Source organism: Mobula birostris, chromosome 1 (assembly GCF_030028105.1).
Source record: "Mobula birostris isolate sMobBir1 chromosome 1, sMobBir1.hap1, whole genome shotgun sequence".
NCBI lineage: Eukaryota > Metazoa > Chordata > Chondrichthyes > Myliobatiformes > Myliobatidae > Mobula > Mobula birostris.
The window spans coordinates 80,506,023-80,533,400 of record NC_092370.1 but is presented as its reverse complement, the minus strand read 5'-3'; the positions used below and the strand labels follow the sequence as shown (position 1 = coordinate 80,533,400).

The 27,378-nt window shown below is 44.8% G+C and overlaps 1 protein-coding gene across 3 annotated transcripts in view; it reads right to left on the bottom strand.

The window, feature by feature from the left end:
* Positions 1 to 27,378, bottom strand: part of LOC140200854 (uncharacterized) — a 36,706-nt gene that overhangs the window by 5,418 nt on the left and 3,910 nt on the right. For all 3 annotated transcript variants that reach the window (XM_072264522.1, XM_072264585.1, XM_072264639.1), the window contains exon 3: positions 3,932 to 4,216. In XM_072264522.1, the coding sequence (XP_072120623.1) occupies positions 3,932 to 4,216 (285 nt within the window). The remainder of the gene's footprint in view (positions 1 to 3,931; positions 4,217 to 27,378) is intronic.

The window sequence follows — 27,378 nt, the reverse complement described above, 5'->3', positions numbered from 1 at the left end:
TTTGGGTAGAAAGCTGAAAAACAGGACCTCCAGGGTAGTGATCTCCGGATTGCTGCCTGTGCCACGTGTTAGTGAGAGTAAGATGGGATCATTTGGCAGATGAATGCATGCCTGGTGCAAGGGGCAGGGGTTCAGAATTCTAGATCATTGGGATCTCTTCTGGGGAAGGTACGACTTGTACAGGAAGGACGGATTACACCTGAACCCGAGCGGGACCAATATCCTTGTCAGCAGGTATTCTAGAGCTGTTGGGAATGGTTTAAACTAATTTGGCAGGGGGATGGGAACCGGAGCGATGGGTTATTTGCTATACAAGTAGATGCAGTGTGTAGTGAGACTGTTGGGAAGGACAGCAGATGACGGAGCAAAATTGCAGTCAGCGGGGTGAGTTGAAGTGTAACATGTGGACAAGATCGAAAAGGGTAATGAATGAAGGTGTTATACTCGAGTGCATGCAATATGTGGAATAAGGTGGATGAACTTGTAGCACAGTTAGAGATTGGCGGGTATGATGTTGTGGGCATCACTGAGTCGTGGCTGAAAGAGGATCATAGTTGGGAGCTAAACATCCAAGGAAAGGACAGGCAGGTAGGCAAGGGGGGTGGCATGGCTCTGTTGGTAGTTAGTTAAATTCTGTCCCGAGCCTTATAGGCTCATCAGGCTGGTGCTTATGCCGGTTTCCGTGGCGTGAAGCAACTGAGAGTACGAGACTCCCCCTACCCGCTAGGACGCCAGTCTATTGTGAGGTTAACCCTCCAGTATTTTGCCGGTACCCATTTTCAGCTGGGTGGACTGGAGCAGTGTGTGGTTAAGTGCCTTGCTCAAGGACATAACACGTTGCCTCGGCTGGGACTCGAACTCACAACCTTCAGATCACTAGTCCAACGCCCAAACCGCTTGGCCACGCACCACACTATCGGTAAAAATAAAAGAAATCAAATCGTGAGAAAGAGGTGACATAGGTTCAGAAGATTTAAAATCTTTGAGGATAGAAATAAGAAATTGCAAGGTAAAAAGACCCTAATGAGAGTTACATACAGGCCTCTGAACAGTAGCCAGAATTACAACGAGAGTTAGAAAAGGCACATAATAAGGGCAATGTTATGATAGTCATGGAGGATTTCAATATGCAGGAAGATTGGGAAAATCAGTTTGTTGCTGGATCCCAAGAGAGAAAATTTGTAGAATGCCCATGAGGTGGCTTTTTAGAGCAGCTTGTGGTTGAGCCACTAGTGGAAATGCTATTCTAGATTGGGTGTTGTGTGATGAACCGGATTTGCTTAGTGAGTTTAAAATATAGGAACCCTTGGGAGGCAGTGATCATAATTTGATAGAATTCACCCTGCAATTTGAGAGGGAGAAGCTAGAGTAAAATGTATACTATTTCATTGAAGCAAAGGGAATTACAGAGGCAAGGGGGTACAAAGGAGGTTCACCAGTTGATTCCTGGGATGGCAGGACTTTCATATGATGAAAGACTGGATCGACTAGGCTTATACCCTCTGGAATTTAGCAGATTGAGGGGGGATCTGATTGAAATGTATAAAATCCTAAAGGGATTGGACAGGCTAGATGCAGGAAGATTGTTCCTGATGTTGGGGAAGTCCAGAATGAGGGGTCACAGTTTGAGGATAAAGGGGAAGCCTTTGAGGACCGAGATGAGGAAAAACATCTTCACACAGAGAGTGGTGAATCTGTGGAATTCTCTGCCACGGGAAACAGTTGAGGCCAGTTCATTGGCTATATTTAAGAGGGAGTTAGATAAGGCCCTTGTGGCTAAAGGAATCAGGGGGTATGGAGAGAAGGCAGGTATAGGGTTCTGAGTTGGATGATCAGCCATGATTGTACTGAATGGTGGTGCAGGCTCGAAGGGCTGAATGGCCTACTCCTGCACCTATTTTCTATGTTTCTATGTTTCTATGAGAGCAGAGCTGGCCAAAGTACAGCAAAAATTAGTGGGAAGTTAGAGAATTGGGAAGTTTTTAAAAACCAACAGAACGCAACTAAAAAAGTTATAAAGAAGGAAAAGATGGAATACAAAGTTAAGCTAGCCAATAATATTAAATGGGATACCAAAAGTTTCTTCAGGTATATAAAGTGTAAAAGAGAGGCGAGAGTAGATATTGGACTGCCGGAAAATGATGCTGTAGTAATGGTGGACAAGGAAATGGCAGACAAACTGAATAACTGTTTTGCGTCAGTCTTCATTGTGGAAGACATTAGTGGTATGACAGAAGTTCAAGAGTGTCAGGGGGTAGAAGTGAGTACGGTTACTATTACTAGGGAGAAGCTGCCTGGTAAACTGAAAGTAGGTAAGTCACCTGGACCCAGATGAACTACACACTAGGGTTCTGAAAGAGATAGCTGAAGAGATTGTGGAGGCACTAGTAATGATCTTTCAAGAATCACTAGATTCTGACATGGTTCCGGAGGACTGGAAAAATGCCAAAGTCACTCCACTCTTCAAGAAGGGAGGGCAGTAAAAGAAAGGAAATTATAGGCTAGTTAGTCTATAGTCAGTGGTTGGGAAGATGTTTGAGTCAATTGTTAAGATTCCACATGATAAAATGAGCCAAGTTCAGCATGGTTTTCTTAAGGAACAAGTAATCTGTTGAAGTTCTTTGAGGAAATAACAACCAGGATGGACAAAAGAGAATCAGTAGATATTGTGTACTTGAATTTTCATAAGGCCTTTGACAAGGTGCCGCACCTGAGGCTGCTTAACAGGATTAAGAGCCAATGGTATCACAAGAAAGATATTAGCATAGATAGAGGATTGGCTGATTCATAGGAGGCTAAGACTGGGAATAAAGGGAGCCTTTTTTGGTTGGCTGCTGGTGACTAGAGGTATTCTGCAGGGGTCGATTTTGGGACCGCTTCTTTTTATGTAATATGTCAAAGCTTTATTTGACAGAATTGATGGCATTGTAGGCAAGTTTGCAGATAATATGAAGACAGGTGGAGAGGCAGATGGTGTTGAAGAAGCAGGGAGGCTGCAGAAGTACTTAGGAGAATGGACAAGGAAGTGGCAGATGAAATATAGTGTCAGGAAGTGTATGGTCATGCACTTTGGAAGAAGGCAGACACATTGGCAGATACTATTTTCTAAACAAAGAGAAAATTCAAAAATCCAAGGTGCAGAAAGGCTTGGGAATCCTCATGCAGATTTCTCTAAAGGTTAACTTGCAGGTTGAGTTGGTGGTGAGGAAGGCAAATACAATGTTAGCATCTATTTTGAAAGGACAAGAATATAAAAGCAAGAATGTAATGCTGAGGCTTTATAAGGCACTGGTTAGGCCTCACTTGGAGTATTGCGAGCAGTTTTTGGCCCCTTATATAAGAAAGTATTTGCCAATATTGGAGAGGGTTCAGAGGAGGTACACAAAAATGATTACAAGAATGAAGGGGTTATCGTACTCACTGGAATTTAGAATAATGGGAGGGGGGGGATCTCATTGAAATCGATAGAATGTTGAAAAGTCTAGATAGAGTGCATGCGGAGATGATGTTTCCAATAGTGGGAGAGTCAAGGACCAGAGGGCATGGCCTCTGAACAGAGTGATGTCTATTTAGGATGGAGATGAGGAAGAATTTTCTAAGCCAAAGAGTGGTGAATCTGTGGAATTCATTGCTACAGGTAGCTATGGAGGCCAGATCTTTGGGTGTATTTAAAGCCGAGGTTGATGGGTTCTTGAGTAGTCTGGGTGTGAAAAGTTACAGGGAGAAGGCAGGGGAATGGGGTTAAGAGGAAACATGGTTCAGCCATGATGAAATGGTGGAGCAGTCTCAATGGGCTGAATGGCCTAATTCTGTTCCTATGTCTTATGTGAAACATTTGTGGGCATCTTTACAAGGACAATTACAAAATTACAAGTGTTGTCACTGACTGCAGAATATGGGTCAGTGTTTCAGATCACAACTGATATGTTACCTTCAATCCGGTCCTCAGAAGGATGAACTTTTTCAATATCATCAGCATCAGAGAGTGCAGTCTCTTCCACTGGAGCTGCTGACACCGCTTGTTCTTCAGAAGTCACCCCTGCATGAGCTGAACTGTCTTCAGTATCTGTGGTCAAACGCGCTCCATCTTCTAAAGGGCTTGGCTCATTGGTGATAACCTCGTCAGGACCAGGGTCGGCTGCCCTGGGTTCCAATCTTTGGGCTTGATCTGGAATTGTTTCCCCTTCATTGGTTATTGGGCCATTTACATCTGGAGCTGTGTTTATTTCACCAGTGAGAATCCCATCAAAAGAGAGGCAAAATGTTATTTTGATCAGTAAATGTTATATGCTCTCAACTTTAACACAACAATACAGCACACTTAACATGACAGACGCCTCCTTAAATCTGTATTTGGTGCTCCAAACATGGCTTCCTTTACATAATTGAGACCAAGCACAGACTGGATGACTGTTTCACAGTGAACCCACACTCAGTCCATAGTGGCCATCCCAAGCTCCCAGTTGCAAACCATTTCAACACCTCTTCCCACCCCAGCGTGTCTGTTCTTAGCCTTCGCCGCTGCTAGTATAAGGCCCAACACAAAATACAGGAACAACACCTTGTATTCTGCCTTGGTAGTTTACAATGCTATGGTATTAACATTGAGTTTTTCAATTTTAGTTTCTTCCTCCTTTGCCTCCACTCCCATTCTCTCCCCTGCCTCTCTTCTTCCATTTCTGTCCCCCTTTTTCTCAACCGCCCCCACCCCCAATCACTCATCATCCATCTTTGATCCCTCCCTCTGCTGGTACCATTCACTCACTATACACACAGTTCACCCAAGGTTCCCCCCTCCACGATCTGATTCTGGTTCCATCTACCATTCACCTCTTCCTTAATAGTTCCCATTCTCACCTCCTTTATGTATCAGAGTTCAATACTGGTGGCTCTTTGTATTCCTGCTTATCTCCCACCAGTCTCTGTCTCCAACATTCACACTCCCCTCCCCCCCAGCTCACTCCATCACCCTCTCATCTTTGTTTTCCTTCCCTCTATCTAACTCCATCAATTATTCAGCTGCTACTGTCTTCCAACTTCATTCCCTCCCCTCCTCTTCCTGGCACAAACTGTCATCATCTTACAACCCTCCTGTCCACCAGTCTCCTCGGATTCCTGAATTCCCTCCTCCTGTTTATACCAGCCATCTCCCCACTATAGTCCTGAAGCAGGGTTTCCAACCCAAACAAGTCTTTTCTTCCCCCAGATGCTGCTCAACCCAATGAATTCCTTCAGCATTGCACTATTAACGTGTCAGCCATAATCTGAGCTATCAGAACAGGGTCTGGAGTTGGTGTTAAGAGTTTGCAAATGTTCTCATACATAGCTGCCCACAAACATCTCCAACTCGTCAAATGACTGCTCTGCAACATCTGTCCCAGAAGATGCTCCCTCCCTCCTCTGCCTGGATGAGTGCAGCTTCAGCTGAATTCAGGAATGCTGAAGCCAACAGAGAAAACGAAGCAGTCAGGGCCAGAGAACTGAAAGTTGTTGATGAAGTGGTGGAGGTAGAAAAGGGCTAGACCAGAGGTGACAAGATGGAGTCGATATGAAAAGGTGAGTTGGGTTGGGCAGGAGCAGGCAGAAACCATCCCCCACCAGGGCAGTTTTGTTTGTGAATCTTTGGTAGGAGGTGGAATCGGACAATGTGGTGTTGGGGAACTGTCAGTGAAGAAAGTGGGAGGGGCCAAAGCAGAAGTTGCTGTATACAAGGACAGGTTCTGTCAGACAGAGGAGCTTGGTGGTGGAAAGGGAAAGATTGGGTCTGTTTCCAGAAATCTCTGAACCCTTCCTGATGGGTGGATAAAGTGGGAGGAACCAAAAGGGAAGTGGTGAAGGTGCAAAAATCCAGAGTTGGGCCTGCTTCTTATTTAAAGTGATCATGGGAAATCATCTGCTTGGGTACCCTGTTCCTACTTTCTACCCATGATTCCTTTAATGTTAAGAAACATATTTACCTCCTGGAATATATTTAATGGCCTCCTCTACTGCTTCATGTGGTAGAGAACTCCATGGGTTCACCAGCATTTGGGTGAACACAGTTTTTCTAAATGGACTATCCTCCTGTCCTGTGAGCTGGGACTGGACTCACCAACCAACAGGAGCATCCTTCGTGTGCAGCTTCCAGGTAGAATTTGAGAGGGTTTTTGTAAGATCCTCTTTCATTCTGCTGTTCTCCAATCTGTCTTCATTTGGTAAGCCTACCGTCCCGGGAAGGACTCTAGTCAACCTCCAGCATTCCTTCCATGGCAAGAACATAAGGAGACCAAAGCTGCACACAAAACTCCTAACTCTTGTCTGACAGAAACTCTGTAGAAGTGCAGAAAACCACCCTTGTTCCCATTCTCAAATCATCTTCCTTCCCCAACTCCTTGCTGCGCCTGAACACTTCGCTCAGTGACTGGTTGGTCTACAAGGGCCTGATATACCTGCACTTTCCCCACGCTGACACCATCTAGATAATTACCTGCTACTGGAACCAGATTTTTAATTATTTTGCTAAGGTATTAGTTGAATTAATGCAAGACTAAAATTGTAGTTTCCCAACACACAATTTGTACTTTTAAAGCATATATTTTCACACTATGTGCTGTTTGTTTCCACGTGCTGGCAAAAAAGCAGTGTAGCAGTTACATAACAGTGTCACATTTTCATTTTTCATTGGCTATGTATCAGCACATGACATGTGCTGTGACTGAATCTTTTGACTTCCTTGTCTCAGGAATTTGTCTTATCTGAGTATAAAAGTGTCAGGCTCTGCAAAAATCACCATCTTTGCTCTTTATTCTGGTCTTTTGTCTTTGGCTCCAGTTCATACGCTCTGTATCTGTTCCTTTGCTTAAACTTTAAAATAAAAGACTGTGAAGCTGCAAGTTTTCACTCATTTTTGGGCTCATAAAAGAACATGAGAAATGAAAAATCACTAAATTCCCAACTGCCTTGCTGTTTTTAGAAAAAAAAATCGGATAGCTTCATATTTATCCAAATTAAATTGGGCATAAAAGTGACATATGGACTCCAATATTGGGAAACAGGACTAATGCTATCAGATATCAGACTCTTGAATGGAGCTCTTGTGTGATAAAATGGAGCACCTCCGCTCTGTCTGCCACAACAAACAGGGTCTCCCGGTAGCCACCCACTTAAACTCTGCTTCCCATTCCCATTCGGATGTGTCCATACATGGCCTCCTCCACTGCCATGATGAGGCTAAACTCAGGTTGGAGGAGCAACACCTCATATACCGTCTAGGTAGTCTCCAGCCCCTTGGTATGAACATAGAATTCTCCAACTTCTGGTAATTCCCTCCCCCTCCCTTCCCCTATCCCTATGTCACTCTGTCCCTCCCCCAGCTGCCTATCACCTCCCTCATGGTTCTGCCTCCTTCTACTATCCATTGTGTTTTCCCCTATTCCTTCTTCACCTTTCCTGCCTATCTCCTCCCTGCCCCTTTCCCCTATTCCTTCTTCACCTTTCCTGCCTATCTCCTCCCTGCCTCCCTTCCCCCACCCCTTTATCTTTCCCCTTACTGGTTTTTCACCTGGAACCTACCAGCCTTCTCCTTCCCACCCTCCCCAAACTTCTTTATAGGGCCTCTGGCCCTTCCCTCTACAGTCTTGATGAAGGGTTCCGGCCCGAAACGTTGACTGATCGTTTCCACGGATGCTGCCCGACCTGCTGAGTTCCTCCAGCGTGTTGAGTGTAATGATAAAATGGTCTCCTGGCCTCACAGTCTACCTTGTTACGATATTCCGCTCTATCTTTTACCTCCACTGTACACTTTTGGTAGCTTTTACACTTTATTCTGCATTGCTCTTATTTTATCTTTTTCTAGCTCAATGCATTGTGTAATGATTTGATATTTATAAACAGTGTGCAAGACAAACTTTTCACTGTATTTCGGTACATGTGACAATAATAAAATAAAAAAAACTATTACCAATATATTTGAGCCACACACACAAAATGCTGGAAGAACTCAATACGCCAGGCAGCATCTATGGAAAAGAGTAAAACAGTCGACACTTTGGGCCAAGTCCCTTCATCGGGACTGGAAAAAAATGAGAAGTCTGAGCAAGAAGGTGATGGGAGGGGTGGAAGAAGAACAAGGGAAATCAGAATGGGAAATGGTGAAGGAGAGGGGAAGGGCCATTGCTGGAAGTTTGAGAAATCGATGTTCTTTCCGTCAGGTCGGAATATGAGGTCTTGCTCCTCCAACTTGAGTGTGGCCTCGCCATAGCAGTAGAGGAGGCCATGGACTGAGATTCTAGAATGGGAAGGGGAAGTAGAATTAAAATGGGTGACCACTGGGAGATCCCACTTTTTCTCATGGTCTGAACATTGGTGCTCGGCGAAAAGGTGTCCCAATCTACTTCAGGTCCCACCGATACACAAGAGGCCACACTGGGAGCACCGGATACAGTAGATGACCCCAACAGACTTACAGGTGAAGTGTTGCCTCCCCCTGGAAGGACTGTTTGGGGCCCTGAATGGTAGTGAAGGAGGAGTTGTAGGGGCAGGTGTATCACTTGTTCCGCTTGCAAGGATAAGTACCAGGAGGGAGATCAATGGGGAGGGACAAATAGACAAGGAAGTTGCATAGGGAGCGATAGCAGAAAGTGGGGGGGGGGCAGTGTGGTGAAGATGTGCTTGGTGGTGGGATCCTGTTGGAGATGGCAGAATGAAAGCGTGGCACGTAGAAATCGATGGGAGAAGCAATCAATTGAAGCTGAGTATCTGTGTTCCTCAGAGTGTCTGAATTGAGAAGATTGAAAATGGATCTGGAAGCCATGTGGCACAAGATGGCAGCAAAAACATGTTCCCAGGAAAGATACATGGCTGTGGTAGCGGGTTTGGGTGAGCACATGGTCAAAGAGTTGGAGGCAGCAGAGATCACAGAGGGGGAACAGTGAGAGAGGGTTTCACTGAACTCCCATCAAAGGGAAGATTTACTCACAACACACTGGAGGAACTCAGCAGGTCGGGCAGCATCCGTGGAAAAGATCAGTCGACGTTTCGGGCCGGAACCCTTCGTCAGGACTGAAGTGAGAAGGGGCAGAGGCCCTATAAAGAAGGTGGGGGGAGGGTGGGAAGGAGAAGGCTGGTAGGTTCCAGGTGAAAAACCAGTAAGGGGAAAGATAAAGGGGTGGGGGAGGGGAAGCAGGGAGGTGATAGGCAGGAAAGGTGAAGAAAGAATAGGGGAAAACACAATGGGTCGTAGGAGGCGAAACCAAGAGGGAGGTGGTAGGCAGCTGGGGGAGGGGACAGAGTGACATAGGGATAGGGGAAGGGAGGGGGAGGGAATTACTGGAAGTTGGAGAATTCTATGTTCATACCAAGGGGCTGGAAGCCTCCCTCTTGGTTCCGCCTCCTACTACCCATTGTGTTTTACCAGCCTTCTCCTTCCCACCCTCCCCCCACCTTCTTTACAGGGCCTCTGCCCCTTCCCTCTTCAGAATTGACGAAGGGTTCCGGCCCGAAACGTCAACCGATCTTTTCCACTGATTCTGCCCGACCTGCTGAGTTCCTCCAGCGTGTTGTGAGTGTTGCTTTGACCCCAGCATCTGCAGATTATTTTGTGTTTACGAAAGGGAAGATTTAAACTTCTTCAAGGTAGTCATTCCCTGAAAAGATTTAACAGTGTAGTAGTATAGTAGCACAAACATGAGATGTTTCTTGCGTTTGTACCAATATATTTGATTCAGTGTGCAGGTCCTTAAAGGCAGTAAGGTAGATAAATATGGTGTTGAGGTCAAAGCTTAGAATTCAAGAGCTTTATGTATTAGGCTGCAACTAAATGATTACATACAATTCCATACATTTCCATTTATGGTACTAGAGAGAGGGCAGAGGCCACAAATACTGAATTATATTTACAAAAGAAGACTGGCTAGATTGGATTGGCTTTGTAATTGCCAGCAGTTTCACTCCCAGTGTGTAAATGCATAAGAGCTCCTGGTGAGCACAAGGATGTATTTCCCTTCACAGAAGATCAATAACCAGGGACAAAAATGTAAGTTTACTGGTCTAAGAACTAACGGAATGTTGAAGACGGAAACACGAGGAAGTCTGCAGATGCTGGAAATTCAAGCAACACACGGAGGGTCTCGGCCCAAAACGTCGACTGTACCTCTTCCTATAGATGTTGCCTGGCCTGCTGTGTTCCACCAGCATTGCGTGGGAATGTTGAAGAATGATTTTCTCACCCAGAGAATGATGGAGGTATAGAGATCACTGCCTGAAAGAATGGTGGGGAAACAAACCCTTGCACCCTTTAAAAAGCACCTGGAGAGAACTTGATCCGCTGTAACTTGAACTAGTCTGAGAGCTCGGAGACAGAACACCAGGTTTCAGTCAGCAAGGACAGGATGGGCCAAATGGGCTCATATGCTGTAGATTTCTATGATATTCAATTCCTTTGAGAGTGGCATCATAGATAGATAGAGTGGTGTAGGGTCCTGATGAAGGCCCAAAATATCAACTGTTTATTCCCAATCATAGATGCTGCCTGGCCTGCTGAGTTCCTCCAGCATTTTGTGTGTGATGAAGAAGGGGATTGGCATGCTGGCCTTATCAATTAGGAGATTGAGTATAGGGATTGGGGTGTTATATTGTTGTTGTACGAGACAGTGAGGCTACATTTGGAGTATTGTGTACTGTGGTAGGAATGGTTAAAACTAGTATATGATGGGATACTTAACCATTCTGGAACAGCTGGGCCTAAGACTGCTGATGTGAGTGGAGAATAACCTTGGATGATAAGGGCGGTATCAGGAACTCCGAGTAATAAGATACTAGGCCCCAGGAGGTAAATTATGAGTCCTGATAACAGGAAGCAGGAAGAACTGTTAGACTCGCGCTTAGAGATAATTGACATGTCTTTTAAATGATTGAGCATGTACTGGCTGTGGGATGTCAAACAAAGTTACGTGAAGTTGTTTGTCTTGCTGTATAAATATGAGCTTGGTATAATCAAAAAATCAGAGTTCTGGCGGCGGTGGAGGCTGCTGCAGACACTCCATGATATCACGTTAATAAACCCTTAAAACGAAACTCGAAGTCACAACATGTACAGTTTTGGTCATCCTGTTATAGAAAAGATGTCATTAAGTAGGAAAAAGTGCAAAAAAAAGATATTGTGGGGACTCCTTAATTTCATTAGACAGATTTCCGGATGATTTCAGAGTGATTTCATTCATTTTGCTCTCAAGCCCCCTGAATTCTGGCAGGAACTTACCACCGTTTGGTTTGCTCAGGCAGAGGCCCAGTTCGCAGTGTGGGCAATCTCGTAAGATGACACGAAAAATTACTACATTGTCGCAGCATTAGACAGCTGTACGGCGACCATGGTGATGAGTGTCTTCCAGCACCCCCTCGAAGTCAGCAGGCACGAGACTCTTAGGTAACTCCTAGAGACTTACAAACTTTCCGAGTCTGAGTGTGCCTGTCGGCTCCTCTCACTGCCCGGTTTAGGCATCTCTAAGCCATCGGAGTTGATGGGCCACATATTTTCCCTCCATACGGACATCAGCCGTGTTTCACCTTCGGAGAACTTTTCCTGCAACAAGTACCAGGTGAGATGCGGTTGGCTCTGGCTGGCTCTCCCCCCAAAGACCTCCGGGCTCTTGTCAGAGGCTGACAAGGTGCTTTCCATCACCAAGAAGGCTTGTGTGACCATGCGGCTGGATGACTGAACATAAGACAATCACCGTGGCTCAAAGACAGTTTCCTTCCCTGTGTTTCTGCCACGTGAGGTTTGGGCCGAGAGCTCAGAAATACCACCCACCCTGCAGGTTCAAGGAATCGGGAAATGGAAATGGCTGGTGCCTTTTAGCTGCTGTGGGCGTTGGCAGGTCAGACAGTTTGTTGTTCATTCCTCTGTGACATGGGCACTCAGTTGAGCGTCCTGCCCGTCTCTAAATTGTACATACAAACTGGGGAATATGGACCATCTCCCGAGGCTGTGAATGGCAGAGCCATCCGGACTTTTGCTAAGTGTAAGATGGCGTTGTGCTTTGGCAGGCCGAAGTTCCACTGGAATTTTGTGTTGGTGGCGGTGTCTATGATCCTGCTGGGGGCTGACTTCCTCTGCACCAGCAGTCTTCTCTTTGATGTCCAGAACCAGCGCCTCGTCAACGCAGAGACTTTCTACTCCCTCTCTGGCACACTCAGCACCACCAGCACTTCAAAGTTGTCCAGCGTCCTTTCCACCTCCGTCAACATCCTCTGCCTCCTCGCTGAGTTCCCAGACCTGACCGAGCTCACCTTCTCCTCCTCCACTGCTAAACACGGGGTGGAGCACCATATCCTCACTACCACCCCACCCATTTACGCCAGGTGCCTCGACCTGGAGAAGCTAGCTGTCGCTAAGGCTGAGTTTGAAGCCATGGAGCACCTGGGTATCTTCAGGCAATCCAGCAGTCCATGAGCTTCCCCTCTCCACATCGTGTGAAAACCAGGAGGCGGGTGATGTCCATGTGGTGATTACCAACGCCCCAACGACACTTCAACCCCTGACCAATACCCAATCCCACACATCCAGAATTTCTCTGCCCACCTGGCAGGGAAAATTAATTTCTCGAAGGTGGACCTCGTTCGTGGTTATCACCAGGTCCCTGTCCACCCGAGTGACACTCCTAAAACTGCTGTCATTACACCGTTTGGTTTGTTTGAGTTCCTCTGAATGCCATTTGGGCTGAAAAAGCAGCCCAGACCTTTTAGTGCCTCATGGACAGTGTTCTCAGGGATTTTCCATTCCTGTTTGTTTGCCTAGATGACATTTTGGTAGCCAGCTCTTCTAGAGCTGAACATCTCTTACACTTGAGAACTCTTTTCAAATGCCTTAGGCAGCACGGTCTTATCATCAACCCAGTGAAGTGCCAGTTTGGGCAACCCATGGTTGATTTCCTCAGACACTGTGTCAATCCAGCAATGGCAGTTCCCCTGCCGGCTAAGGTTGAAGCTGTTAAGCACTTCCCTTGGCCAGTCACTGTTAAGGCCCTGCAGGAGTTTTTGGGCACGGTGAACTTTTATCACTGTTTTGTCCCAAAGCAGCTCAGCTCATGCACACCCTGTATGAGGCCCTTAAGGGCAATATGACCAAGCATGTTGTGGGCTGGACAGTGGAAAGGTTCAAGGCATTCTCGGACACTAAGCAGGCATTGTCTAATGTAATGCTGCTGGTGCATCTCCTTCTAGACGCGCTGATCGCTGTCACCACAGATGTATCAGATTGTGCAGTCGACACGGTGTATAAGCAGTTGGTCAACGGCATTTGGCAGCCTCTCGCCTTTTATAGGCATCAGCTTCATCCACGCAAGTGCAAGTACAGCACGTTCAACCGTGAGCTTCTCAGCCCGTACTCGGCTGTGCAGCATTTTCGTTTTCTCCTAGAGGGCCGTTCATTTATGGCTTTTATGGATCATAAGACCCTAACAATTGCCATGCCTAAGGTCTCTGAACCTTGGTCTGCTCGACAGCAGCACCATCTTGCTTTTATTTCAGGTTTCACCACGGACATCCAGCATGTCGCAGGGAAGTACAACCTTGTAGCTGACTGCCATTCCCGGTCCTTCACAGGTGCTGTCCATTTGGGCATGGATTACGCTCAGATGGCAGCAGACCAGGCTTTGGACCTGAGCACGCAGGCGCTGTGTTCAGCAGACAGAGGGTTGAAATTGGTAGATGATGCTTTCAGTGCCAGCGGCGTTCCACTACTGTGTGATGTATCAATGGGGCGTCCCAGGCCGGCCGTGCCAGCAAGCTGGCACAGCACGTTTTCGATGCGGTCCCTGGGCTTTCTCACCCAGGCCAGATAGCATCACAGAAACTGGTGACAGAAAAGTTTGTGTGGCACGGCCTTAAGAAGAACATCAGGAACTGGGCCAGTGCTTGTCTAGCATGTCAACATACGAAAGGGCATTGACATGCAAGGCTCCTTTGGCTCCTTTCACAGAGTGGCATTTCGACCATGTGCATGTGGATTTGGTCGTTCTGTTGCCTCCATCCTGCGGGTTCCTCACCTCCTCACGATCATTGATAGGACAACATGTTGGCCAGTGGCAATACCGCTGCCATCCATTTCAGCTGCAGATGTGTTGCGAGCGCTCGCTGGCTCGTGGATCATTCGATTCAGCATCCAATGGATATCTCTTCAGACCAAAGGACACAGTTTACATCCGAGCTTTGCGATGCAGTTGCCTGTGATCTGGGGGACAGACTGCCATGGGCCATGTTGGGCCTGAGGACGGTGCCTAAGGCGGACCTTCAGTCCTCTTCAGCAGTGCTCATTTTCAGGCAACCCTGTGGGTGCCAGGAGAGTTTCTCCCAACATCCATGGTCCTATGGTCTGCTTCGCAGCAGCAGTTGGCTTTTATGGATAGCACTAAAACTTCTGCTCCACTGCCCACGACGCAGCATGGCCTGTCACGGTTGCACCTGTTGCTGAATCTGCAGCAGGTGAAATATGCATTTGTGCATCATGGTGGACATCGGGGTTCCTTGTGACCACCTTATGAAGGCCTGTTCTGTGTGTTGGAAGCGGGGGATAAGTCTTTTAAGCTAGATTTTGGAGATATCCTGGAGAGTGTTTCTGTGGATCGTCTCAAGCCTGCCCATTTGGAACCTGGACTGTTCAGTGGAAGTGGCGTAGCCCCCATGAAGGGGCCAGCCTTCCACCTCCACCTTCTGACATTGACAATTCCTCCCCCCGCCCCCCCCACCAGCACCTGCCCACGAAGGCACGAGTAGGTTTAGCTGAGTTTTGTGGACTACTGGACTTTGTCTGCTAGGGTGAATTCTGAGGGGGGTACATTTGTGAAGAAAGAATATATATATACACACACACACACACACGACTTTGCCATTTTGTTTGCGTGGGAATAAAGTGTATAATTTTTGTTGACACTCCTACAATATGCAAGAATTTTGCCAGGACTCAAAGGCCTGAGTTATATATAGAGATTGGGCTAACTAGGTCTTTATTCCTTGGAGCATAGAAGATTTACGAGTGACCTTATAGAGGTGTATAAAATCATAAGGGGCATAGATAAGGTGAACACAGTCTTTTTTACAGGAAAAAGGAATGGAAATCTAGTGGGCTTAAGTTTAAGGTGAGCGAGGAAAGATTAAAAAGGAAACTGAAAGGCACCTTTTTCACACAGATGGTGGTGAGATTATAGAACAAGCTTTTTTGAAGTTTTTTAGAGGTTTTTGAAGCAGGTACAATTACAGCATTTAAAAGACATTTGTACAGGTATATGGATAGGAACGGTTAAGAGGGATATCAGTCAAACACAGCAAATGGGTCTAGGTTAGATGGGTACCTTGGTCACCATGGACACATGGGGCTGAAGGGTCTTTTCCCATACTAATACTATCATTCTATAATTCATATTGCTTTAGCTACAAGAGGTACTCAATAAAGTGGCCACTGAGTGTATTTCTGTATGTTCATGGTCTTCTGCTGCTGTAGCCTATCTACTTCAACGTTCGACATGTTGTCTGTTCAAAGGTAGTCTTCTGCACATCACTGTTGTAACATAGTTATTTGATTTACTGTCACCTTCCCGTCAGCTTGAACCAGTCTGGCCATTCTCCCCTGACCTCTGTTATTGACAAGGCGTTTTTAGCCACAGAACTATCAGTTACTGAATGTTTTTGTTTTTCACATCATCCTCTGTCCCAGAAGATCAGCAGACTCTGAGACACTCAAACCACCCAATCTGGCACCAACAATCATGGTCAAAGTCACATTTTCCCCCATTCTAATGTTTGGTCTTTACAACAACTGAACCTACTGACCATGTCTGTATGCTTTTATGCATTGAGTTGCTGCCTCATGATTGGCTGAATAGGTATTTGCTTTAATTAGCAGGTGTTCCTAATAAAATGGCCACAGTGTACAAAATAATTGTTACTGAGAACATTAGGGGGAAGCACAATGGTTTGGGCAAGGGTAGTGGTTTTAAAGAATAAATAAGTTTAGGAAGGTATTTTCAGACTTTTCCCCTAAAATGCTAAAGGCATGATCAACAATGGTGTAATGATTGGGAATATGCCAGAAAGCAGAATTGGGGACACAAGGACCTCAAAGTTGTAACCATTCTCCAGTCTTTAGTCCAGATTATGCAGGTGAATGTGGCAGGATTTGAAACAGAAAGTGGGTATTATGTTACATTGAGATAAAGGCTGAGGCAGGTGAAGAATAGGACAGTAGCGTTTGTGCAAAGACTCCACTGCAAACAGACTTTGCAAAAGCATCATTAAGAAGATTGTATGATCTCTGACCCCTTTGGTTAGGGCAATAGAAGACAAAACTGTCTGATTTTTGTTTATAGGGAATCAGAATTTTCAAATTAAATTACAGCAGTTCTTTGAGAGGGAGAGCGAGAGACTGAATAATTCATTGTGTAATGTGATCTAATGGAAGACCTCCTTTCTGGAGTCAGATCCTCCTTATTATAGTTGTAACAAACCAGTAAAGGTCACACATTCGTCAACAAGCAATGCTCAAAGGTCCATTTTCAAGTGCTTGATTTCACAAAATGAATTAAGAACCCTCACTGAAATTAGAAAACTACCAGGTCATCAAATTAATTCTGCTGCCAGATGCAATAGATTGAATTAAAATGTACTGGAGATTTTTTTAAGATCTTGAAATATACACCAGGTTATTAGAAAGAGACAGGCTAATATTACATGTGTGACTTTCCATCAGGACTCAAACCATAAAATCTTGGCTGTTAAGTTTTGTCCCTCTGTCCAAACAGGAAACGTGGGTGTTTCTGCTGTCTTTTTGTACGAACCCAGGTCCTCCTTCTCTCTTATAAAATCCAAATTAAGACATAAATGTTGAAATACAAACAGGAAATTCACAACAGATCAGGTTACAACCTTGCTAAAAGTAGTAATATATCTCAAGGGTGTTATTTTGAAGCCGAATAGGGGTAATTCTCTGGAGCCTAGCCAATATTAAACCCTCTATCTATGAAAGCAAAAAGCTTTGACAGTATTATGAAATTTGAGATATATCATTTTTTGTAGAAAAGCACTTATTTTCAATTAAATGTATTTCATATTTCTTTGAACCAAAGATGTTATATGATGGGTAAAAGGTGGTATTGGTTTATTATTGGTAATGTCACATTTATTGGTATTGTCACATGTACCAAGATACAGTGAAAAGTTTGCCTTGCATACTGTTTATACAGATCAAATTTTTACACAGTGCATTGAGCTAGATTAAGGTAAAACAATAACAAGGCAGCCTAAAGTGTAACATCTACTAAAAGAGTGCAGCTTTGGTAAACAACAAAGAGCAAGATCATAACTAGATGGATTATGAGGCCTAGAGTCCATCTTATCATATAGGAGGTCTGTCCAGAGGTTGGCACATGGTCAAGTGGTTAAGGTGTCAGTCTAGTGATCTGAAGGTCACTAGTTTGAGCCTCAGCTGAGGCAGCATGTTGTGTCCTTGAGCAAGGCACTTAACCACACACTGCTCTGTGACGACACCATTGCCAAACTGTATCGGCCCTAGTGCCCTTCCCTTGGACAACATCGGTGACGTGAAGAGGGGAGACTTGCAGCATGGGCAACTGCCGGTCTTCCATACAACCTTGCCTAGGCCTGCACCCTGGAAACCTTCTAAGACTAACGGATGCCTATATATATGTCCAAGAGTCTGATAACAGTGGGATAGAAACTATCCTTAAGCCTGGTGCTATGTGCTTTCAGGCTTTTGTATCTTCTTTGATGGAAGAGAAAATGTCCTGTGTGAGTGGGGTCTTCAATTATGCTGGCTGTTTTACTGAAGTAGCAAGAAGAATAGACAGAGTCCATGGAGGAGAGGCTGGTTTCCATTAGGTACTGAGCTCTGTAAACAACTTTCTGTAGTATCTTATGTACAAAGCAGTTGCCATTATGCATCCAGACAACGTTTTTATGGTGCATCAATAAAAATTGCGAAGAGTCAATCGGGGCATGTTGAAGCTCTTAAGCCTCCTGAGGAAGTAGAGGTGTTGATAAGCTTTCTTGGCTGTGACATCAACGTAATTCAACTCAGACAGGCTTTTTTTTCCTCCAAAAATACTTTATTCAGAATTATTACAAAATAAAGTTATATACATATAAGAAAAAACATTCGTTGACTCTGAGTCCTTACTCAATAAAGTTATTTACAATAAAATTATGCGTTGACTCTCTGTTCATATACAAATGAAAGATGTTTACTATAAACCGTTCATTTACTCTCAACCCTTGGTCAAGAGTTAAGACTTATTAACAATAAAATTATCAACAATAAAGGCAGGCGTTGGCTCTAATTCCTTTTCCAAATTAACAATTCCACCCACTCCTGGGGCACCATGTTGATTATCTGTCCACACCGCTGATGAGGGTTAGTCTCCTCCCCACCCAACTCCTCACACTCCCACAGGTGATGAATCTTAAACTGTGGTCCTTCCCCACCGGGCCTTCGCAGTGGCCGCACCAAGCTTGAGTGCATCCCTCAGCACGTACTCCTGCAGGCGAGAGTGAGCCAGTCGGCAGCATTCAGTCACAGACATCTCCATGTGCTGGCAGACCACCAAGTTTCTGGCAGGCCAAAGCACGTCTTTCACCAAATTGATGATCTGCCAGCAGCACCGGATGTTTGCCTCCATGTGCGTCCCCGGGAACAGCCCGTAGATCACCGAGTCCTCGGTAATAGCTGCTGGGCATGAATCTTAGCACCGTCCCTTCCATTCTCCTCCACACCTTCTTTGCGAACCCACAGTGTGCAAAGAGGTGAGCCACCGACTCCACTCCATTACAGTCCTCCCGTGGGCAGTGGGGTGCGGAGACGACATTCCGGGCGTACAGGAGGGATCTGACTGGGAGGGCCCCTCTCACCGCCAGCCAGGCGAGATCTTTGTGCCTGTTGGTGAGGTCTGGTGATGAGGCATTTTGCCAGACGAACTGGACAGTCTGCTCAGGGAACCACCCCACTGAGTCCATCTCGTCAGACAGGCTGTTAGTAATGTTCACACCTATGTAAGAACTTGAAGCTCTCAACTTCTACACTGCTGATGCAGACAGGAGCATGTGCAACACCCCTTTGTGAAGTCAATGGTTTGTTCTTTTGTTGACATTGAGGAAAAGGATGTAGTCATGACAATGTCACTAAGCTCCCAGTATTCCATCTTCATCAGTGGTGTAGGCAATGCAGTGGTGCCAGATATTTGTGAGGCTCCGCTTGGACTATTGTGTCTAGCTTTTGTCACTCTGCTGTAGGAAAGCTGCCATTAAGTTAGAAAGACTGAAGAAAAAAATTACAAGGCTGTTGCTGGGACTTGATTTATAGAGGAGGAAAATAAGGAGCGATCTTATAAAGGTGTGTAATTTTGTGAGGGGCAGAAAGGGTGCATACTCAGTCTTTTTCCCAGGGACAGGAAATCAAGAACTATAGGGAATAGGTTTAAGGTCAGAGGGGAGAGACTTAATGGAAACCTGAAGGGCAACTTCATCATGCAGATGGTACTCAGAACACGGGATGAGCTGCCAGAGGAAGTGGTTGACCAGGTACATGGACATCATTTAAGAACTCCATCTGCCACTTTTCTGCCCAACTCTGCATCCTATCTATATCCTCATGTAACCTTCGACAACCTACAGCTTCATCCACAACTCCTCCAATCTTTGTGTCATCCGCAAACTTACTCACCCATCCTTCCACCTCTTCATCTAGGTCATTTATAAAAATCACAAAGAGCAGGGGTTCCAGGACAGATCCTTGCAGCACCCCACTAGTCACCAACCTCCAGGCAGAATACCTTCCTTCCACTACTACCGTCTGCTTTCATCCCTTAAGTCAATTTTTTATCCAAACAGCCAAGGTTCCACTGATCCCATGCCTCATGACTTTCTGGATGAGTCTCTCATTGGAGACCTTGTCAAATGCCTTGCTAAAATCCATGTAGACCACATCTACCACCCTACCCTTATCAATTTCTTTTGTTATCTCTTCAAAAAACTCAATTAGGCTTGTGAGGCTTGACCTTCCCTTCACAAAGCTATGTTGACTATTCTTGAGTAGACTGTACTTCTCCAAGTGCTCATAGATCCTATTCTTAAGAATCCTTTCCAATAGTTTGCAGACCACCGACGTAAGACTCACTGGTCTATAGTTGCCAGGATTCTCCCTATTACCTTTTTTAAACAAGGGAACTACATTTGCCATTCTCCAATCCTCCGGCACCTCCCCTGCAGCCAAAGAGGACTCAAAGATCATAGCTACTGCTCCAACGATCTCTTCTCTCACTTCCCACAGCAACCTGGGGTATATCATGTCTGGCTCCGGGGACTTATCAATCTTGATGTTTTTAAGAAGATCCAACACTTCTTCTTCCTTAATCTCCACATTGTCCAGCACACAGGCCTGTTCTATTTCAACCTCACCCTGATCAAGGTCCTTTTCACTTGTGAATATTGAAGCAAAGTATTTATTTAGGACTCCCCAACCTCCTCCGCCTCCAGGCACATGTTGCCTTCTTTATCCTTTAGCGGCCCCACCTTCATTCCTGTCATCCTCCTGTTCTTCACATACACATAGAACGCCTTGGGGTTCTCCTTAATCTGACATGCCAAGGCCTTCTCATGCCCCCTTCTAGCTCTCCTAAGTCCTTTCTTAAGCTCCTTCCTGGCTACCCTATATTTCTCATGAGCCCCTCCTGCTTCCTGCTTCTTATATCTAACATATGCTTCCTTCATTCTCTTGATGAGTTGCCTCATGTGTTTCATCAGCCATGGTTCCCTTTTCCTACTACTTTTTCCTTGTCTCAGTGGGACAAACCTATCCTGAACCCAGCACAAGTGGTCCCTAAACTTCCTCCACATTACTTCTGTGCTTTCACCCTTGAACATCTGTTTCCAATTTACTCTCACTAGTTCCTGCCTCATTCCTTCATAGTTAGCCCTTCCCCAGTTAAGCACTCTCCCATTTTGTTTGTTTTTATCCTTTTCTATAGCTATGCTAAAGCTAAGGAAGTTGTGGTCACTCTCACCAAAATACTCCCCCACCAAGAGGTCTGTCACCTGACCAGATTCATTACCCAGAACTAGATCCAGTATGGCCTCTCCTCTCGTCGGTTGGTCCACATACTGTGTCAGGAATCCTCCTTGAACACACCTGACAAGTTCAGCCCCATCTATCCCTCTTGCAGTCAGGAGGTGCCAGTCAATATGACTGCTACTTAATGTTAAGTGTTAGAGTTTAGGATCTCCATTATGGGAGTAAGCCATTGCCTGGTAATCTTATGACTCCAATATTAGTCATAAACTCAAAGTCACACAGCACTACAGCACGGAAACAGGTCCTTTAGCCCATATAGTTCATGCCAAAATGTTATTTTGCTTAGTCCCACTGATCCATACTTGGACCATAACCTTCCCATCCATGTACTTATCCAGATTTCTCCTAAATCTTGCCACTGATCCAGCATCCAGCTCTTCTACTGGCACCTCATTCCACACTTGTACCTCCCTTTGAGTAAAGAAGTTCTTCCTCAGGGTTTGCCTTAAACATTTCACATTTCACCTTCAACCTATGACCTCTAATTGTAGTCTCACCAAACCCTAGTGCAAAAAGTCTGTTTGCATTTATCCTATTTATACCCCTCACAATTTTGCATACCTCTATCAAATCTCTCCTCATCTTCCTATGCTCTGTGGGGGAAAAAAAGTCCTAACCTATTCAACCTTTCCCTATAACTCAAGACCTGGCAACATCCTTGTAAATTTTCTTTGTATTCTATCAATCTTACTAAATCTTTCCTGTAGGTAGGTGACTAGAGCTACAAACAGGCTCCAAATTTGGTGTCACCAACATCTTATACAACTTTAAAATAACTTCCCAACTCTTGTACTCAATACTCTGATTTATGAATGCCAATATGCCAAAGGGTCTCTTTATGACCCCTTCTACAAGTGATGCCTCTTTCAAGGAATCATGGATTTGTATATGTTCTATTGCACTCCTCAGTGCCCAAGGTTAACCATGTATATCTTATCCTGGTTTGTCCTCCCAAAGTACAACATCTCACACTTGTCTGCATTAAATTCCGTCTGACATTTTTCTAGCTGGTCCAGATTAAGTTGAAAGCTTTGATAGCCTTCCTCGCTGTCTACTGTGGACCCAATCTTGTTGCATCAGCAAATTTGCTGATCCAGTTTACCACATTATCATCTAAATCATTGATGTAGATGACAAGCAATAACCGACACAGCACCGACCCCTGCGGCACACATGCCTTCAGTCAGTGAGGCAACGATCTGCTACCAGTCTTAGGCTTTTCCCACTAAGCCAACATTGAATCCAACTCACTACTTCATCCTGAAAGCCACGAGATTAAACCTTTCATGCAGGACTTTGTGAAAATCCACATACACAACATCCTCTTTCGTCAACTTTCCTGGTAGCCTCCACGAGAAGTTAGACACTACCTAGCATGCAGAAAGGCATGTTGACTATCTCTCATCCTGTCTATGTACTGTAACAGAATCAGAATCAGGTTTATTATCACTGGCATGTGACGTGAAATTTGTTAACTTAGCAGCAGCAGTTCAATGCAATACATAATCAAGAAAAAAAACATAATAAATAAGAATGATAGATGCTTGTCTTTATTACAACTGATTAAAAAAATTAAACCTGCATTCTTCGCAGTTTAGAAGAATAAGGGTGATCTTATTGAAACATAAAATATCCTGAGTAAGCATGACGATCGATGTTGAGACATCTCCACTCACAGAAGAATCTGAACAAGGGGACATAACTATAGACGAAGGGGCTGGTTATTTAAAACATAGTGTGTAAAAATTTCATTTCACTGACTATGGTGTATCTCTAGGATTCTCTCCCCCTAATGTTTGTGGAGGCTGGATTACTGGGGGTATTTACTGCCAGAAGCAGATAAGATCAGAGAATCAAAGGTTTGGGGGAACTGAAATCGATCAGCTATGATCACATTGAATGGTTGCATGTTTGAAGGAACAGGGAGCCTCCTCGTAGAGTTATACAACATGGAAACAGTCCCTTCAGCTCAACTCAACCATGCTGGTGCTCCTGCCCCTATTTCTTTTTGCTCTGCTTTTTGAAGAGGTCTGGAGGCCAGGCAGGAGGAAAATGGGCAGAATTTTCTCTGGAAGTACTGTCAGTGTGATTTACCTTCATTATTCTTCAGGGCTTAGGACACAGGCAGCTGAAAGCATGGCTGTTGATAATGGAGCAATAAAAAACTATTACTAAAATATATGCTTCAAGTTTCAGTATATACTAGAGCTGATAAAACTGACTCCCTCTTAATACACAGTTTAAGTGAAGTCATGCTTGAGACTAATTTATGATAGAAATGGATTGTACATTGCATGGGGAAAATGTATTTATGGGGATGACTGCTATCCATGATTTGTTCTAGAGATGCAAAAATTAGAGCAAAAAAAAACAATCTTCTGGACGAACTCAGTGGGTCAAGCAGTATCTGTGGGATGGGGTGGGGTGGGGAGGAACTGTTGACGTTTTGGGTCAAAACCGTGTAGCAGGACTGAAAGGGGAGAGAGGAAATGGCGAGACAGGACAAGAAATGATTGGTGAACTGGGCAGGGGTCGAAGATGATAGGCAGGTTGTGCCAGTTAAGGGAGGGGGATAGGTGGAGATGGGAGACAGAAGCAGGTGGGTGATAGATGGAGGCAGCCAATTTATTTTTATTTATTTATTGAAATACAATGCGGAACAGGCCCTTCCTTCTTTGAGCTGTGCTATTCAGCAACCCCCCAACCCCCGTCCCCAAATTTACTCCAAGCGTAATCATGGGACAATTTACAATGAACAATTAACCTGTTAACTGGTTTGTCTTTGGATTGTGGAAGGAAACTGGAGCACCTGGAGGAAACCCATGCAGTCACAGGGAGAACGTATAAACTCCTTACCGGCGGCAGCTGGGATCCTTTCCTTCCTCAGATGCTGCTCGACCCACTTAGTCTCTCCAGCAGATGTTTGCTGCTCCTGATTCATTTTAGTTTAGTATTCATCAATTTCTCTCACCCCATCTCCAAATCTTATTTCATGTTGAGTGAACTGTTGCTGTTCCTCCATTCCTTCCTCTCTCACCTACCCCTTTTTCCTTAGAGAACTTATTCTGTGATCTGCTTCCACAATGAATAATGTAGATATTTTCCAAAAGCTGTTTACACCTTGTTTAATGTCATCTTCTCTGTAGTCAGTGATCATTTTCTCACCATGCAGATTCTCTTCAGGATTATCATGTCCTAGTCAGTATCTAATGTGACTCAGTGAGTTCCAGTCCATTGGCCCCAATCAGAAAGTTGTGGATTCAAATTTCCATTCCAGAGACTCCAGCAAAAACCATGAAATATCTTGTTTAATTAGAAAAGGATTCTGCAGTGTGGGAAGAATTTTCTTTTAAGTGTGACATTAAATCAGCTGACTTCTCAAATGGAAATGTAAAATTAAATGACATTGTTTTGAAGAGCAAGAGAGCCATTATTTATGTCTAAACCAGCATCACTAAAAATATAAAGAAAAGTAATTTTAATTACTAAATATTGGGATTGGGGTCTTAGCTCGTGATTATCTTGTGCTATTTGTGACATTTTTCTGTGGAGAGGTATGTACATGGAAAGAAGACGTTTAGAAGGCTATGGGCCAAACGTGGGCAGATGAGACAGCTTGCAGGCAACACAGTTGGCATAGACAGGTTGTGCTGAACAGCCCATCTCCAGAGACTGTGAAATTTAGCTGTAGCATTTCCTGTTACAACACTGACTATTGTTCAAAAGTTCTCTTAAATATTTGTTCACCTGGTGCGAAAAACATTTGGAAAGCTGGAAGTTATTGTCCATGCTGATTGTTCCAGAACTGGATGACTTGCTTGATTAATTCCAAGAGTCATTAAGATATTGGTGGGTCTGGCTCTACGGTCAACAAGAGCCGTGGTCTCCTATGCCACCAGGAAGGCAAAGCATGAGTACTCACAGAAAATTCACAGTCACTTTTGTGACACCAGGGACACACAGCGCACGTGGCAAGGTATACAAACAAGGTATACAAACCATAACAGATTACAAGTCCACCCAGCGCGTCAACAACAGCGACACCTCCCTGACAGGCTGAATGCCTTCCATGCATGATTTGTGACATCAAGAAAACCCCTCTCCCCCTGAGGAACGGGCACTCTGTCTGGTTGCAGCCGAGGTGAGGAGGATCCTAGCCAGGGTAAATCTGCACAAAGCTGAGCCGGGCAACATACCCATTTCTAGTCAGGTGCTGAATGATTGTGTGGCTCAGCTAAAAGAGGTCTTAATAGACCTCTTTAACATCTTTTGGCAACAGCCCACTGTTTCTGCAGGTTTCAAGGCAGCCACCATTAGTCTGGTACCAAAGAGAGCGATGGTAACTTACCTAAACAATTACCGCCCAGTGGCCCTGACCTTAATAATCATGAAGTGCTTTGAGCAGTTGGTACGGATTGTATAGAATCCTACCTTATAGCTACATTGGATCCTTTCCAGTTAGGCCACCACTCAAACCAGTCCACTCATGAAGCCACAGCCTCAGCCCTCCACTTCATCCTGTCCCTGCTGGAAAATGATGCCTCATACGCCAGAACATTATTTGTCAACTTCAGCTTGGTGTTTAACACAATCATCCCTCAGAGGCTGCTGGGTAAACTGTTGTCACTGGGACTCAACACCAAGCTCTGTAACTGGATCTTGGACTTCTTGATCAAAAGACTCCAGACAGTCTGAATTGGCAGCAATATTTCAAGCTCATCACACTGATCATTGGTGCCCCGCAGGGCTGTGGGCTCAGCCCACTGCTGTTCATGCTGCTGAATCATGACTGCACTGCCAGATCCAGCTCAAACCGCATCCTCATTTGCTGATGATTCAGCAGTGGTTGGCCTCATCGGCAACAATAATAAGTTGGTATACAGAGTAGAGAGGCTTGTCAAACAGTGTGAGAACAACAACGTGGATATGTCACAAGAGATGATTGTGGACTTCAGGAAGGTGCAGGTCAACCGCTCTCCATTGCATATCAATAGCTCTGCCGTGGAGAGAATGAAGAGCACAAAACTTATCAATTCCATCATCCAAATCATTAAGATATAATGTGAAACATAAGTGGACCCAACACCAACCCCTGCAGAATATCAGTAGTCACTGGTTGCTAATCAGTAAAGACCCCCTTTTTCTCCCCTACTCTTTGCCTGCTGCCAGTCAGCCAATCTTTTACCCATGTTAGTATCTCTGCTATAATACCATGGGTTCTTGTTTAGCAGCCTCACGTGTGGCACCTTGTCAAAGGCCTTCCGAAAATCAAAGTAAACAATGTTTGCTAATTCTCCTTTGTCTATACTGCCTGTTGCTTCCTCTATGAATTTCAACATTTATCCTTCAAGAAACCAGGCTGACTTTTGTGTATTTTATTGTGCGCCTCCTAGTAACTCAAAACTTCATCCTTAATAACGTACTCTAACATCTTGCCAACCACTGACGTCAAGTGCTCCTTTTTTATTGCGCGAATGCCTTGTTTTTGCACACCTTCTTTCTCTCTCATCACTGTGTTGTGCAACATTGACTGTACCTACATGCCTGCTAAGCTGTTTTTGCCCCATTTTAAGAAGGCCCTGGTGAGACACAGCAGTGCTTTACTGGCAGTAAACAAATCTACTAACTACTCCAGTAATCACACTTTTTCTAGACAATGATCACTGCAGTTAATAGCCTGTAACTTCCCTTTCAGAGTTGTAGTTTTGAGCTGCCTGTACAAGCTGGCATTTTTTCAGTGTTCTGTGAGATTTGATGAACTGGAGTCTTGTGCGTGCAGTACAGTTGCAGCAGCGTGGCAGATACAGGCTGAATGGAAGTGATGTGCCTGGACCCAAGAGCAAGAAATGAGCTGATGTTTGGCTATTACTGGAGCAGACTTGAAACCGAATTGAAGTGCCAGGCCTGAGACCAAGGAATGAGCTTATGTTTGACCTAATTAAGCACAGGGCCAGATTGAAAAGGTCAGGTGTCAGGGCCGGAGGTGTGGGACAGACCAGTGTTCAGCTCACTACAAAACGAGGTTTACTATCTCTGCAGTAAACTTGAGCTGTGGCCTGCAACTAACGGACTCCTGGACTAGCTGCCCTGATGAACTGGTGGCTGTGAAGTTCACAGTTTCATGAACTTTAGTTCTAAGTGTTATCTGTTTACTTTTTATTGTTTGCACAATTTGTTCTTTTTTTTTGCTCACATGGCTGTTTGACGGTCTTTTTTAATAGGTTCTATTGGGCTTCTTTGTTTTTGTCGCTGCTTGTAAGAAGATGAAT